Source organism: Ranitomeya imitator, chromosome 3 (assembly GCF_032444005.1).
Source record: "Ranitomeya imitator isolate aRanImi1 chromosome 3, aRanImi1.pri, whole genome shotgun sequence".
In the NCBI taxonomy this organism is placed as follows: Eukaryota; Metazoa; Chordata; class Amphibia; order Anura; family Dendrobatidae; genus Ranitomeya; species Ranitomeya imitator.
The window spans coordinates 146,490,836-146,507,853 of record NC_091284.1 but is presented as its reverse complement, the minus strand read 5'-3'; the positions used below and the strand labels follow the sequence as shown (position 1 = coordinate 146,507,853).

The following is a 17,018-nucleotide window of genomic DNA, read 5'->3' as shown; positions in this document are numbered from 1 at the left end:
AGATCTATAGATAGATCTATCTATCTATAGATCTATCTATCTATAATCTATATATCTATTTATCTATCTATCTATCTATCATCTATCTCTCATATCTATCTATCTAACTATAGATCTATCTATCTATTATCTATCTATCTATCTATCTATCTATCTATCATCTGTCTGTCTATATTAATCTGTCTGTCTGTCTGTGTGTGTAAACATTATTCTTCAATGGAGTATGTAAATGAAGAGGTTGGACAAGAAATGACAAGAAATGATTTTTGTTCAATAATAGATCTTTATTTAGCTTACAAAGACGCATACAAATCTGCATGAAAAAAAACGCATGAAAATCCGCATCAAATCCGCATCAAAAACACATCAAATCCACATGGATTTTTACGTGCGTTTTCTGGCAAGAGATGCAGATTCTGTGCAGAAAATTCTGCGGGCAAATCTGCAACGTGTGCACATACCCTTAGGGTTCCCTAGCATAGTTTCAATGGTGGTTACTCGAGAAGCAAATTTATGGAACTACACAGTAGTTTAGCACATAATCTCCTGCTTCTACTGAGCACAATTGCTCCTTCTAGATTAATAACAATAGATGATCAAACACTGCTATAATTAATAGAGACCTTTCACAATAATTGTTTGAGTTTTAAAGCAATATAATATTGAAATTAAAGTTAACTTGCAACATAAAATGATGAAAATGTATGCTGGCACTCCTGAAGGAGCCAAGATGACACTACTACTTTAAGACAAACCTTCTTTCTGGAACTGAAAAGTGGCTTTGCATGTATAGTCATTCTATCTGTTGCCCTCTATTTGCCTCCTGTGGCCTCCGTTGCTCAAATATGGGTTATTTTCCTCATTCTTCCAAGATGGCCACCTCAGTGGCATGGGACAGTGAGGCCACCTTCACACGTTCAGTATTTGGTCAAATTTTACTTAAGTATTTGTAAGCCAGAACCAGGAGTGGGTGATAAATACAGAAGTGGTGCATATGTTTCTATTATACCCTTCCTCCGATTGTTCCTGTCCTGGTTTTGGCTTACAAATACTGAGGTAAAAAACTCACTAAAACCTTAACATGTGAATGTGGCCTGAAGAGTTAAGTTTAATCTACTGCGGTGGCCATCTTGGAAGCAGGATAAAAGGAACGCTGACCTCAGCAGAGGTGTCAAAGGGAGGTAAACAGAGGGCAACAACTATATATATCAGATATTTTGAATTATTTTTCAGCCCCAGTGCAGAGGGTTTTATTATGGGAAGCATTGATTTGTACATGGATGATGTTGGACCTTTATGGAAAACCTTTTCTCTCATTCACCTCAGCTCATTTCTTAGATTCTTCGTCTGCAAAGTCTCATCCGTGCAACCAAATGTGATTATTTCTTTTCTGAAGCAGAAAAATCTTTACAATGATCCCTCTGTAGTGACTAAGTGACTGCTGAATCCATTCAATAGCTGAGCATTTACAGCAATAATATGAGCAATGAATATTGCAATTAAGCATCGAGTCAAAGCAGAAAAATAATAATTCACTATATTTCCCAAATTTTACGCCCTTTTGATTTTCCTGATGACATTGACTCCATCTATTCACTGCTGCTCGTAGAGTAACATGGGTGAAATGGCCATTATGGGTATATAGCATAGCAAACAGGCATATGCAGAGGTTTTATAGCTGTCCTTGCCTAAGTGCATACATTATTTGCTGTACAATGTAACTGACAGCAAGGCTGAAATGAATCAAATAGAAATAGACTCGATCTGTTAGCGGCAGCGTATTAGAAGCGAGCAGAAAATTATATATTGATGTGTGCCGCTCGGTCTAATCACTACACAATAATTAAATGTCCCCAGCCACAAAATTAATTTATTTTGTATACAAAAAAAAAATCACAAGGTGATACTAAAAGTGATATTTCCTAGACCATGATTGATTTCTCACATTTATTTTCCATCCCAGAGCAATTGCCTTAATCTGACAGGAGGGTATTACTTGCTATTATCAAAGGATCTTGCTTTATTAGTGTAACACTGAGAAATAAATATATCAGCCAGGCTGAATGTAAGCAGCGGCAACGTTCATTTTTCTACGTGCTTTATTTCAGTTAGTGATGGATTTGTGGAAATGCTAAAATGTTCTATGCAGCAAATTGTGAGCTTAGGATGTATTTCAGCTTGTCATAAATAAACTGCTGTCACTGGGAAAAAAAAGAGTTATTTCTGCAGTGACATCTTAAAATGTTAACATAGCTGATGCTTGAATTTGTGAAGTGTAACGAAATGCACCAAGCTTACGAGAATCCTATAATGTAGGATAGGAGTAAAGTTTACCTAACTATTAATTTAATACATATTGCCTTATTGGTAACTTCTAATTTTCTTGTCTCCGTATCAATTTTCTTATAGGTTTTGTACTTTACTGTATATTCTAGAACTTGTATCATTTGCCTTATGTATTTTTCATCTAGTTCTACGCATATTCTGTAGTCTAGCCTTTGTTCTACTTTGTTTAGTTTTCTAATGGATTTGCTGCAAAATTATACATTTAGAGAACGTCTACGCCATTGTATATAGCAGCCACTGATTTTTTTATAAGGTATGAATGCATCTTAAATACATAAAACTACTTTGCAATGAGTCTAGATTAACAATAGCCTGTCATTTGCGTATGCAGCTCTTGAATACTAACAAGTCTCAGACGTTAACCCCTCTCAAGGGGTTAAATAATTTACAACCGGGAACGGTGCTAATGCTACCTCCCTGACTGTAAACTAAAGTTTCTGAACTTTTTCCCACACTGCTGAGTTCACCTCAGATCAGGCGGGGCCGCTGCGCAGCCTCAGTGACTACAGCTGATGTCACTGAGCATGCGCAGACTCACAGCCTGACCTGAGGTGATCTCGGCAGTGTGGGAAAAAGTTTAGAAACTTTCCCACGCTAGAGAGTTCATGCCCGGTCAGGCGGGGAGGCTGCGCAGGCAGCTTTTTATTCATTACACAGTAGCTTACAGCCGGGCCAGTAGCATTAGCATCGTTCTACTTGAGATGGATTGCAGCGTGGGACTTGACTGTACAGTGGACAGGTATGCAATATTATTGCTTTTTTATTTCAGATTTTTTACAGGAGAACAAGGGCTTTGCTTGGATTGAGAGTGTAATAAAGATGAAATACCTGTGTGTTTAATTATTTCATTTTAAAACTTTATTCTTAATGTGTGTGTATTTTTTTAAAACTTTCATATTATTGGATTAATAATGGATAGGTGTCTTATTGACACCTCTCCATTATTAACCATTCTTAATGTCACCTTACAATAGCAAGGTGACATTAACCCTTTATTACCCCATATGCCACCTCTACAGGTCAATAAGAAGAGAGAGATTAAGTGCCAGAATTGGTGCATCTTACAGATGCGCCTTTTCAGGGGTGGCTGGGTGCTGATATTTTTAGATAGGGGGTCAATATCCTTGGCCCCTTCTTAGGCTATGAATATCAGCCCACAGCTGTCTGTGTAGCCTTTCTGGCTATTAATTATAGGAGGACCCTATGTCATTTTATTGGGGGTGCCCCTATTAGAATAGCCAGTAAATGCTAAATATACAGCTGCGGGCTGATATTTATAGACTGGGAAGATCCATGGGTATTAACCCCTTCCCAGGCTACAAATATCGTCCCTGGTCGTTGGTTTCCCTTTCTGACAAATAAATTTGCACGGGAGCCCAAGCAATTTTTTTCGCTTGTAGGATGGAATTTGTGGAGCAAATAAATAGGCTTCCACATTATTTATTCAGGATTTTCTGGACCAGGATCCTTTACATGTCAATTTTGCAAGCTGGTGAGAAAATCTCGCCATACGGATGTCACAAGGATGTCACACGGATGCTTAGATGTGAGAAAATCGCATCCTCGCATTGCACATGGATGACATACGGATCACTGTTCTGGAACATTTCTGCTATTCTCGGCTGTGAAAAACGGACTGATTTTTTATACGTTATGTGTGACTCCAGCCTTACATGGACTTCCTGGTGAAGTCGGCATTCGGTGTTCGTGCCAGAACAGTAGGTGTTCGGTACGGATGCCGAACTTTATTGGTCGGGTTTCGCCCATCTCTGGTCACAAAGTCTAAACATTATCATGTGCATTGTGACCTTCCATTCTACATGCACAGAACCCTCCTGGACCCATGAAAGCCAGCTTGAGATACCAGGAAAATCCACATGCGAGGACTGGATGGTTGATTGTGAGTAGTGGAGTGGCTGCAAAAATAAGCGGTGAAGTAAATATTTTTTTTACTTTTTGATGACCCATCATGGTTCAGAAAAATGGCATGCAGTGGCCTATATTTTGCTGAATCCACAGTGATGTGAATTATAAAAAAAATGCATTTTGGGAAATGTTAATTTTTGGAGGATTCAATTAGAATTAATTTACACTTGAATTTATTCTCTATCAAATCATATCTCTCACAAGTCTTACAGATCAATGTACATAATATTTCAAAGAAGTTCTGTAAAACATTAAATAATAAATATCTGCATACTCTGATCAGCCACAATGCTAAAACCAACTGCCTTATATTTTACTTATCCTTCTCATGCTGCCAAGCCAGTTTAGTCATCTGGTCATCACAATTTGGACCCTGTCAAAGTCGAACAGCTATTTATGCATGCCCATTCTTTCCACTTCAAACAAATCAACTTCATACATTTCTTATTCTCTTGCTGCCTAATATAATCCACCCCTCGACAGATAATCACTTCACCTGTCAGTGCTTATTGCTGATAGGCGTATATTCAGAAATCATTTCTGCCAATATAATCAAGGGATGTATCTTCTGTGTATTTTTTTATCTAATATAACATAGATAAAAAAGAAAATAGTCACAGAACTCAAATTGCAGACTTTCCTAATTGCTGAGAATAAACATCTATGGTCAACATGACTAGCAATGTATAAGCAAGAAAATCCCATTTACATAATATCAGATTACCATGTTTAATATCTGCAAAATTATTTTACTCTAGTGATGTAACATACCAAAAGATTTGGAGAATCACAGTAACATTCTGCAGTGGCTATAAATTTAAACTATGACCTGTTGATGACGAGACTACTAGGAATCAATTACATAAAAATATCAGATTACAATTTTGAAGTAATAAAGAAAAGACAAAAACATTATATTCATATTTATCCTCACCAAGATAGAATAAAATAATAAACAGGCATATATTTTCAATAGATTAATTTTGAAATAAAGTTGGTAATGTTGACGATAGAGTGAAGGCAACAATATCATGTTGAAAACCTCTGCTAAAATCCTTCGATACTGCCTGTAAGTCTTAGAACATCTCTCACTATTACATGCAAACTTCTAGATTGATACAGAGTCAGTTGCAGAACTGTAAAAACCCTTTTAGCAAGATTTTGAAGATTTTATGTTCATTCAAGGATCTACATAGCATTGGAGAAATACACAAAAACAGGTATGGGTTGTCTTTTAAAGGGAACCTGTCACCTGAATTTGGCGGGACCGGTTTTTGGTCATATGGGTGGAGTTTTCAAGTATTTGATTCACCCTTTCCTTACCCGCTGGCTGCATGCTGGCCGCAATATTGGATTGAAGTTCATTTTCTGTCCCCCGTAGTACACGCCTGCACAAGGCAATCTTGCCTTGCGCAGGCGTGTACTACAGAGGACAGAGAATGAACTTCAATCCAATATTGCGGCCAGCATGCAGCCAGCCAGTAAGGAAAGGGTGAATCAAACACCTGAAAACTCCGCCCATATGACCGAAAACTGGTCCCGCCAAATTCAGGTGACAGGTTCCCTTTAAGCATAATAGTGCAATAGTCAATAATTGTTGTCATAAACATTGCGAGTGATAATATAGAGTGTTTAACTGATATATTTGTTATTCATTTTTATCAACCAAAAAAAGAGTACAGATGTGAAAAAATATGTAAAGCAATAAAATATATAAAGCTTTCATAATAAAAATGAAAATTAATTTCAATTACCTGTGACTGTTAGTTCGGTTGTTCTTCTTACTAAAAAACTTCCGTACTTCAGTTCGCAGGTATAATTTCCTATGTCATCTTCTCTTACTTCCCTGATCACTAGAGTGTCCCTTTTCATTATTATGCTGGGCCTCCAGGTCTTTGCCTTGCATTCCTGATAAAACATAAAATTGTGCATTAATAGAATTGTTCTGCTCTGATATCACTTTCAGCACTTATTAGAAACTATTACATTTCAAGAAACATAAGAAACATTGCTCATTAAACAAATTGCATAAAATGAAAAAAGTACTGCATTGCATGCTAGGTATTCATATGAAAGGCCTTACATATTATGCATAGATAGGCAGGCAGGTCCACCAGATCAGCTCCCTGTTCTTGTACATTGAGACGGTGCCACCTAATAGGACAACCAATTTTAAGAGTCTATAGTAGTATTTTGAGCAATATTTTGATTACAATTACAATTTGATGAGCTCACCTGATTTCTCCAACTAGCAAATAATTAGAAACATATGATTATGTATCAATCATCTACATAATTATTAGGCAAAAATAAATCAATTGGCGTAAGAGTGGACAAGTTATGGGCAACTTGATAAAAATCTGCTACCTTCTACCAGAATGAAGAATATAAAATGAGGGTGAACATTTCAGCAAGACAATAATCACAAACACACACATCTAAGGAAACTCTCAAGAAAATTATGCTGCTAGGCTGGACCAAATTGCCTGACCTGAATCCCATAGAAAGTTAATGGAAGGACCTAAAGCTCAGAGTTCATAGAAGGAAACCACGGAACCTTCAGGGTTTGCATGCACTGAACCATGGACCTAAATCACACCTGAGCAATGCATGTGACCAGTTTATCCATATAAGAGGCGTCTTGAAGCTTTCATCACCAACAAAGACTTTTGTATAAAGTATTAAATACATAGTAACATAGTAACATAGTTAGCAAGGCTGAAAAAAGTCATTTGTCCATCCAGTTCAGCCTATATTCCATCAGAATAAATTCCCACATCTACGTCCTTCTAAAGAACATAATTACTGTAAGACACAATATTGTTACACTCCAGGAAGACATCCAGGCCTCTCTTGAACCCCTCGACTGAGATCGCCATCACTACCTCCTCAGGCAAGGAATTCCAGATTTTCACTGCCCTAACAGTAAAGAATCCTCTTCTAAGTTGGTAGAAAAACCTTCTGTCCTCCAGACACATAGAATGCCCCCTTGTGACTGTCACCTTTCTTGGTGTAAACAGATCCTCGGAGAGATATTTGTATTGTCCCCATAAATATTTATACATGGTTATTAGATCACCCCTCAGTCATCTTTTTTCTAGACTAAATAATCCTAATTTTGCTAATCTCTCTGGGTGGTGTAGTTCCCCCATCCCCATTATTTTGTTGCCCTCTTTTGTGCTCTCTCTAGTTCCATTATATCCTTCCTGAGCACCGGTGCCCAAAACTGTACACAGTACTCCATGTGTGGTCTAACTAGGGATTTGTACAGAGGCAGTATAATGCTCTCATCATGTGTATCCAGACCTCTTTTAATGCACCCCATGATCCTGTTTGCCTTGGCAGCTACTGCCTGGCACTGGCTGCTCCAGGTAAGTTTATCATTAACTAGGATCCCCAAGTCCTTCTCCATGTCAGATTTACTCAGTGGTTTCCCATTCAGTGTGTATTTGTGATATTGATTCCTTCTTCCCATGTGTATAACCTTACATTTATCATTGTTAAACTGCATCTGCCACCTTTCAGCCCAAGTTTCCAACTTATCCAGATTCATCTGTAGCAGAATACTATCTTCTTTTGTATTGACTGCAATACATTTCAGTAAGTGTGTTCAATACTTTTCCTGTGTCATTTCTCATTAATGCATATAACTTAATTTATTGACATCTATGGTGTGATTTCTTTGTTAGAAAATTGTTGACGTGTTCATTCCTTATTTTACTCATGTGAACTAAGAGTAGGCCCCCTTCTCTACATTGCCCACTCTTACGTCAATTGATTTTTGTTCACCTAAAAAATCTGTAGATGATTGATGCATATATATATATATATATATATATACAGTATGTATATATATATATATATATATATATATATAATTATTTGTTAGTTGGAGAAATCAGGTGAGCACATCAAATTGTAATGAAAATATTGCTCAAAATACTACTATTGACCATTAAAATTACACTGTGTCAATGTACAAGAACAAAGAGCTGTTCTGATGGACTCTTCTATCTATCCATACATAACATGGAAGTCTTTTTATGTGAATAGCTGTTGCTTAGCATGTAAAGCATTTTTCATTTTATTTGGGGGATCTATTACTTGCTTAAGCTTAATCCTGGGATCTTTTTGAAAAGGGGTTGCTTTTATTAAACAAACCCATTTAAAAAGGAGTTCTCTTTTTTGGCATAAATGAAGCAAAGCTTGGTTAAGAATTAGATTAATGTGCTCAATACTTATTCACCCTCTGTATAAGGGTACCGTTACACTATACGATTTACCAACGATCACGACCAGTGATACGACCTGGCCGTGATCGTTGGTAAGTCGTTGTGTGGTCGCTGGAGAGCTGTCACACAGACAGCTCTCCAGCAACCAACGATGCTGAGGTCCCCGGGTAACCAGGGTAAACATCGGGTTACTAAGCGCAGGGCCGCGCTTAGTAACCCGATGTTTACCCTGGTTGCCAGCGTAAAAAAAACAAACACTACATACTTACATTCCGGTGTCTGTCCCTTGCCGTCTGCTTCCCGCACTGACTGACTGCCGGCCGTAAAGTGAAAGCACAGCACGGCCGGCAGTCAGTCAGTGCGGGAAGCAGACGGCAAGGGACCTGACGGACACCGGAATGTAAGTATGTACTGTTTGTTTGTTTTACATTTACGATGGTAACCAGGATAAACACTGGGTTACTAAGCGTGGCCCTGCGCTTAGTAACCCGATGTTTACCCTGGTTACAAGCGAACGCATCGCTGGATCGGCGTCACACACACCGATCCAGCGATGACAGCGGGAGATCCAGCGACGAAAGAAAGTTCCAAACGATCTGCTACGACGTACGATTCTCAGCAGGGTCCCTGATCGCTGCTGCGTGTCAGACACAGCGATATCGTATGGATATCGCTGGAACGTCACGGATCGTACCGTCGTAGTGACAAAAGTGCCACTGTGAGACGGTACCCTAAGACAGAGATACAATAGATGCAAATTACTCTTAGTTTGCTAAAGTGAGAAGAGGTTGTCCTCTGAGCTATTTGAGAGCAATGAATCAAAATACTATTTTTACAATGATAACCCAGTGCTACCTAGTACCTGTGTTTTAACCTGCTGTTATATTTGGCAATTATATTAAAACTGTTTTCTAAAAGTGTTTAATTGTTAAAATGCATCTGGTAAAGTCAAAATCAAAGAGATATTTCACATAAGTTTAAAGCGTAGCAATTTTTTTGGTAACCTGAAATGAGTGTCTGTGGTTTGTTACATCCTTTTGTAATACACAGCAGGGTCATTGCTATTCTTTCAGAAATCAATGAACCAATTAATTTGCAATCAAGATTCAATTGAATAAGGAATATTTTCCACACCATAAGACTCTAAATAACGGAAATTAGGCTAAATTCTGATGTTAAATATTCTCACTAAGGTATTCAACTTTTAAATTGCCATATAGAAAAGTTCTAAAATGTGCCTTGGATTTTCAATATGGATGACTTGTTTATGGCGAATGAGTTATTAATGTTATTCATGTTGAAAATGTGATGTCAGAACTATCTGTAATTCCTTTATACTCATGACTAATAATTTCTACTTGCAACTAGCAATTCAGCATAGTAAAATGAGCATTTACTTTTTATAAATGTTTTACATTTACATTTGAAACCAGAAGTTTACTGTTGTGAATTCTGTGGCTGAGTTCACTTCTGTGGTCACAAGTGGTATTGCAGTCTCTGGGCTTCCTCCCTCAGGTGTTTTGGTGAGCTCGTTGGCTGCCTTGCTATTTAGCTCCACCTGAGTCTGTCTTCCTTGCTCCTTGTCAATGTTCCAGTGTTGGATCTGAGCTACTGCATCTTTCCTTGGGCCTGCTGCTCTGCTAGATAAGTGCTTCTAGTTTGTTTTCTGTTTTTTCTGTCCAGCTTGCTATTAACTTTTGCTGGAAGCTCTGAGAAGCAAAGGGGTGCACCGCCGTGCTGTTAGTTCGGCACGGTGGGTCTTTTTGCCCCTTTGCGTGGTTTTCATTTTAGGGTTTTTTGTAGACTGCATAGTTCTCTTTGCTATCCTCGCTCTGTCTAGAATATCGGGCCTCACTTTGCTGAATCTATTTCATTCCTACGTTTGTCTTTTCATCTTGCTAACAGTCATTATATGTGGGGGGCTGCCTATTCCTTTGGGGTATTTCTCTGAGGTAAGTCAGGCTTGTATTTCTATCTTCAGGCTAGTCAGCTCCTCAGGCAGTGCCGAGTTGCATAGGTAGTTGATAGGCGCTATCCACTGCTGCTTATAGTTGTGTGAGGATAGATCAGGTACTGCAGTCTACAGAGATTCCACGTCTCAGAGCTCGTCCTATTGTTTTTGGTTATTGCCAGATCTCTGTATGTGCGCTGATTACTGCACGCTGTGTTGCCTGATTGCCAGCCATAACAGTACAAGGAGCCAGCCAATGATTTCCAATAGAGGGAAAAAAGAAATCCTGACATCATTTTTTTTTCTTAGCTCTGTCTTCAGTCTTTTTTTTCCCCTAGACATTAGAGTGCTTCAGGACACAGCTGTGGACATGGATATTCAGGCTCTGTGCTCCTCAATGGATAATCTCGTTGTAAATGTACAAAAGATTCAAGATACTATTGATCAGAAATCGATGCTAGAACCAAGAATTCCGATTCCTGATTTGTTTTTTGGTGACAGAACTAAGTTCCTGAGCTTCAGAAATAATTGTAAGCTATTTTTGGCCTTGAAACCTCATTCTTCTGGTAATCCTATTCAACAGGTTTTGATTATTATTTCTTTTTTGCGCGGCGACCCACAGGACTGGGCGTTTTCTCTTGCGCCAGGAGACCCTGCATTGAGTAGTGTCGATGCGTTTTTCCTGGCGCTCGGATTGCTTTACGATGAGCCTAATTCAGTGGATCAGGCAGAGAAAAATCTGCTGGCTTTATGCCAGGGTCAGGATGATATAGAAGTATATTGTCAGAAATTTAGAAAGTGGTCAGTACTCACTCTGTGGAATGAATCTGCACTAGCGGCTTTGTTCAGAAAGGGTCTTTCTGAAGCTCTTAAGGATGTAATGGTGGGATTTCCTATGCCTGCTGGTTTGAATGAGTCCATGTCCTTGGCCATTCAGATCGGTCGTCGCTTGCGCGAGCGTAAATCTGTGCACCATCTGGCGGTATTGTCTGAGAGTAAACCTGAGCCTATGCAGTGCGACAGGACTATGACTAAAGTAGAACGGCAAGAACACAGACGTCTGAACAGACTGTGTTTCTATTGTGGTGATTCTACTCATGCTATTTCTAATTGTCCTAAACGCACTAGGCGGTTCGATAGCTCTGCCGTTATTGGTACTGTACAGTCCAAATTCCTTTTGTCCATTACCTTAATGTGCTCTTTGTCATCGTATTCTGTCATGGCGTTTGTGGATTCAGGCGCTGCCCTGAATCTGATGGATTTGGATTATGCTAAACGTTGTGGATTTTTCTTGGAGCCTTTGCGGTGTCCTATTCCGTTGAGAGGAATTGATGCTACACCTTTGGCCAAGAATAAGCCTCAGTACTGGGCCCAGCTGACCATGTGCATGGCTCCTGCACATCAGGAAGTTATTCGCTTTCTGGTACTGCATAATTTGCATGATGTGGTCGTGTTGGGGTTGCCATGGCTACAAACCCATAATCCAGTATTGGATTGGAACTCTATGTCGGTAACCAGCTGGGGTTGTCAGGGAGTACATGGTGATGTTCCATTTTTGTCTATTTCGTCATCCATTCCTTCTGACATCCCAGAGTTCTTGTCGGACTTTCAGGATGTATTTGAAGAGTCCAAGTCTGATGCCCTACCTCCGCATAGGAATTGTGATTGTGCTATCGATTTGATTCCTGGTAGTAAATTCCCTAAGGGTCGTTTATTTAATTTGTCCGTACCTGAACACACCGCTATGCGCAGTTATGTGAAGGAGTCCCTGGAGAAGGGACATATTCGCCCATCGTCGTCACCATTGGGAGCAGGGTTCTTTTTTGTAGCCAAGAAGGATGGTTCGCTAAGACCGTGTATTGATTACCGCCTTCTTAATAAGATCACTGTTAAGTTTCAGTATCCCTTGCCATTGATTTCTGACTTGTTTGCTCGGATTAAGGGGGCTAGTTGGTTCACCAAGATAGATCTTCGTGGTGCGTATAATCTGGTGAGAATCAGGCAAGGAGATGAATGGAAAACGGCATTTAATACGCCCGAGGGTCATTTTGAGTATCTGGTGATGCCGTTTGGACTTGCCAATGCTCCATCTGTTTTTCAGTCTTTTATGCATGACATTTTCCGTGAGTATCTGGATAAATTCTTGATTGTTTACTTGGATGACATTTTGATCTTCTCTGATGATTGGGAGTCTCATGTGAAGCAAGTCAGAATGGTTTTCCAGGTACTGCGTGCTAATTCCTTGTTCGTGAAGGGATCAAAGTGTCTCTTCGGTGTGCAGAAAGTTTCATTTTTGGGGTTCATCTTTTCCCCTTCTACTATCGAGATGGATCCGGTTAAGGTTCAGGCCATCCAGGATTGGACTCAGCCGACATCTCTAAAAAGTCTGCAGAAATTCCTGGGCTTTGCTAATTTTTATCGTCGCTTCATCTGTAATTTTTCTAGCATTGCCAGACCATTGACCGATTTGACCAAGAAGGGTGCTGATTTGGTTAATTGGTCTTCTGCTGCCGTGGAAGCTTTTCAGGAGTTGAAGCGTCGTTTCTGCTGTGCCCCTGTGTTGTGTCAACCTGATGTTTCTCTTCCGTTCCAGGTCGAGGTTGATGCTTCTGAGATTGGTGCAGGGGCGGTTTTGTCACAGAGAGGTTCTGGTTGCTCAGTGTTCAAACCATGTGCTTTCTTTTCCAGGAAATTTTCTGCTGCTGAGCGTAATTATGATGTGGGCAACCGAGAGTTGCTGGCCATGAAGTGGGCATTCGAGGAGTGGCGTCATTGGCTTGAGGGTGCTAAGCATCGCGTGGTGGTTTTGACTGATCATAAGAACCTTACTTATCTTGAGTCTGCCAAGCGCTTGAATCCTAGACAGGCCCGTTGGTCGTTATTTTTTGCTCGTTTTGATTTTGTGGTTTCATACCTTCCGGGCTCTAAAAATGTGAAGGCGGATGCTCTGTCTAGGAGTTTTGTGCCCGACTCTCCGGGGTTATCTGAGCCTGCGAGTATCCTCAAGGAAGGAGTCATTGTGTCTGCCATCTCCCCTGATTTGCGGAGAGTGTTGCAGAAATTTCAGGCTAATAAACCTGATCGTTGTCCGGCCGAGAAACTGTTCGTCCCTGATAGGTGGACTAGTAAAGTTATCTCTGAACTTCATTGTTCGGTGCTGGCCGGTCATCCAGGAATCTTTGGTACCAGGGAGTTGGTTGCTAGATCCTTCTGGTGGCCATCTCTGTCACGGGATGTGCGTGCTTTTGTGCAGTCCTGTGGAATTTGTGCTAGGGCTAAGCCCTGCTGTTCACGTGCCAGTGGGTTGCTTTTGCCCTTGCCGGTCCCGAAGAGGCCTTGGACACATATTTCGATGGATTTCATTTCTGACCTTCCCGTTTCTCAAAAAATGTCAGTCATTTGGGTGGTCTGTGATCGCTTTTCTAAAATGGTCCATCTGGTGCCCTTGGTTAAATTGCCTTCCTCCTCTGATTTGGTGCCTTTGTTCTTCCAGCATGTGGTTCGTTTACATGGCATTCCTGAGAATATTGTTTCTGACAGAGGTTCCCAGTTTGTCTCAAGGTTCTGGCGAGCCTTTTGTGGTAGGATGGGCATTGACCTATCTTTCTCCTCGGCCTTCCATCCTCAGACTAATGGCCAGACCGAACGAACCAATCAGACCTTGGAAACATATCTGAGATGTTTTGTTTCCGCTGACCAGGATGATTGGGTGTCATTTTTGCTGTTGGCTGAGTTCGCCCTTAATAATCGGGCCAGCTCGGCTACCTTGGTCTCTCCATTTTTCTGCAATTCTGGGTTCCATCCTCGTTTCTCTTCAGGACAGGTTGAGTCTTCGGACTGTCCTGGTGTGGATTCTGTGGTGGACAGGTTGCAGCAGATCTGGACTCAGGTGGTGGACAATTTGACCTTGTCCCAGGAGAAGGCTCAGCTTTTCGCTAATCGCAGACGCCGTGTGGGACCCCGACTTCGTGTTGGGGATCTGGTTTGGTTATCTTCTCGTCATATTCCTATGAAGGTTTCCTCTCCTAAATTTAAACCTCGTTTTATTGGTCCGTATAGGATTTCTGAGATTCTCAATCCGGTGTCTTTTCGTCTGACCCTCCCAGACTCCTTTTCCATACATAATGTATTCCATAGGTCGTTGTTGAGGAGATACGTGGCACCTATGGTTCCATCTGTGGAGCCTCCTGCCCCTGTTTTGGTGGAGGGGGAATTGGAGTATATTGTGGAGAAGATTTTGGATTCTCGTGTCTCTAGACGGAAACTCCAGTATCTGGTCAAATGGAAGGGTTATGCTCAGGAAGATAATTCCTGGGTTTTTGCCTCTGATGTCCATGCCCCAGATCTTGTTCGTGCCTTTCATGTGGCTCATCCTGGTCGGCCTGGGGGTTCTGGTGAGGGTTCGGTGACCCCTCCTCAAGGGGGGGGTACTGTTGTGAATTCTGTGGCTGAGTTCACTTCTGTGGTCACAAGTGGTATTGCAGTCTCTGGGCTTCCTCCCTCAGGTGTTTTGGTGAGCTCGTTGGCTGCCTTGCTATTTAGCTCCACCTGAGTCTGTCTTCCTTGCTCCTTGTCAATGTTCCAGTGTTGGATCTGAGCTACTGCATCTTTCCTTGGGCCTGCTGCTCTGCTAGATAAGTGCTTCTAGTTTGTTTTCTGTTTTTTCTGTCCAGCTTGCTATTAACTTTTGCTGGAAGCTCTGAGAAGCAAAGGGGTGCACCGCCGTGCTGTTAGTTCGGCACGGTGGGTCTTTTTGCCCCTTTGCGTGGTTTTCGTTTTAGGGTTTTTTGTAGACTGCATAGTTCTCTTTGCTATCCTCGCTCTGTCTAGAATATCGGGCCTCACTTTGCTGAATCTATTTCATTCCTACGTTTGTCTTTTCATCTTGCTAACAGTCATTATATGTGGGGGGCTGCCTATTCCTTTGGGGTATTTCTCTGAGGTAAGTCAGGCTTGTATTTCTATCTTCAGGCTAGTCAGCTCCTCAGGCAGTGCCGAGTTGCATAGGTAGTTGTTAGGCGCAATCCACTGCTGCTTATAGTTGTGTGAGGATAGATTAGGTACTGCAGTCTACAGAGATTCCACGTCTCAGAGCTTGTCCTATTGTTTTTGGTTATTGCCAGATCTCTGTATGTGCGCTGATTACTGCACGCTGTGTTGCCTGATTGCCAGCCATAACAGTTTACATACACTATATAAAAGACATGTAAGCATGTTTTTCTCAATATATGACATTAAATCAGAATAAACCTTTCCAATTTTAGGTCAGCTAGGATTACCATAATTATTATCAATTGCCAAATACCAGAATAATGAAAGAGAGAATGTTTTAAGGCATTTTATTACTTACTGCAAAGTCAAAAGTTTGCATACACTAAGATTACTATGCCTTTAAAATTCTGGACAGCCCATATGATGATGCCATGTGTTAGCAAAATTTTTTGGCAACATCCAAGTTAATTAGAGACACACCTGTGGAAGGATTTTAATGCACATCTGAAACACACTGCTTCTTTGTGTAGCATCATGAGAAAGTCTCAAGAATTCAGCCAAGATATCAGGAAGAGAATTGTGGACTTGCACATATCTGGCTCATCCTTGGGTGCAATTTCAAGATACCTGAAGGTGCCTCGTTCATCTGAACAAAGACTTTAATTTTTGGAGATATGTCCTGTAGTCTGACGAAACTAAAATTGAACTTTTTGGGCATAATAACCATAGTTACATTTGGAGGAAAAAGGAAGATGCTAGGGAGACTAAGAACACCATCCCAACTGTGAAACATGGGGGTGGTAGTAACATGTTGTGGGGTTCTTTTGCTGCAGGAGGGACTGGTACATTCAGAAAATAGATAGCATCATGAGAAAAGAACATTATGTGACAATACTGAAGCAGCATCTCAAGGCATCAGCCAGGGAGTTAAAGCTTGGGTAGAAATGGTTCTTTCAAATGGACGCCACACCAGTGATCGTTAGAACACACAGGTAACTTATTGTGCCTCTGTACACATTATTCCATCTCACTCTGTTGTAGATGTACTCCACAGGTCTTTTGCATCTTTTCCTCATTCTCATTTGCTCTAGTGATTCACTGTAATCACAGCTATTGTTTGATTGGCTTTGCAATTTCTATTCTTTAATTACTTGCTTTTCTGGACATGTCACATAAATGCTCAGTTATATATCATTTGTGCCCAAGTGTTGATTCACACCGTGTGGTACTTCTTTTCACTGTATATAATCTAACTACTTTTGTCCAATTTTTAATTTGCACACTTTGAAACTCATATGACTGCTCCACCATTTCAGTCATACTAATATTGTGAGTCATTTTCTTAAACACTTACATTGTGAGTAAATTATCTTGTGTTAACTTGTGTTAGTTTTGTGAACAATCCAGCTCTTTATATTTATATTGATATATTTATATATTACCTCTCTATCATACCTAGTGTTTCAATTTTTAATTACTTTCCAACATTGGGAGTAATAGTACGCCCAAGTTGGACTCCCTCCCTTCGATGTGGGCTCCGGCAGTGAGCCCATATCTTTACCGGCACAACT

The 17,018-nt window shown here is 40.5% G+C and overlaps 1 protein-coding gene across 1 annotated transcript in view; it reads right to left on the bottom strand.

Moving 5' to 3' along the window:
* Positions 1-17,018, bottom strand: part of IL1RAPL1 (interleukin 1 receptor accessory protein like 1) — a 2,437,811-nt gene that overhangs the window by 956,544 nt on the left and 1,464,249 nt on the right. The window contains exon 5 of the mRNA XM_069761543.1: positions 6,027-6,180. Coding sequence (XP_069617644.1) covers positions 6,027-6,180 — 154 coding nt within the window. The remainder of the gene's footprint in view (positions 1-6,026; positions 6,181-17,018) is intronic.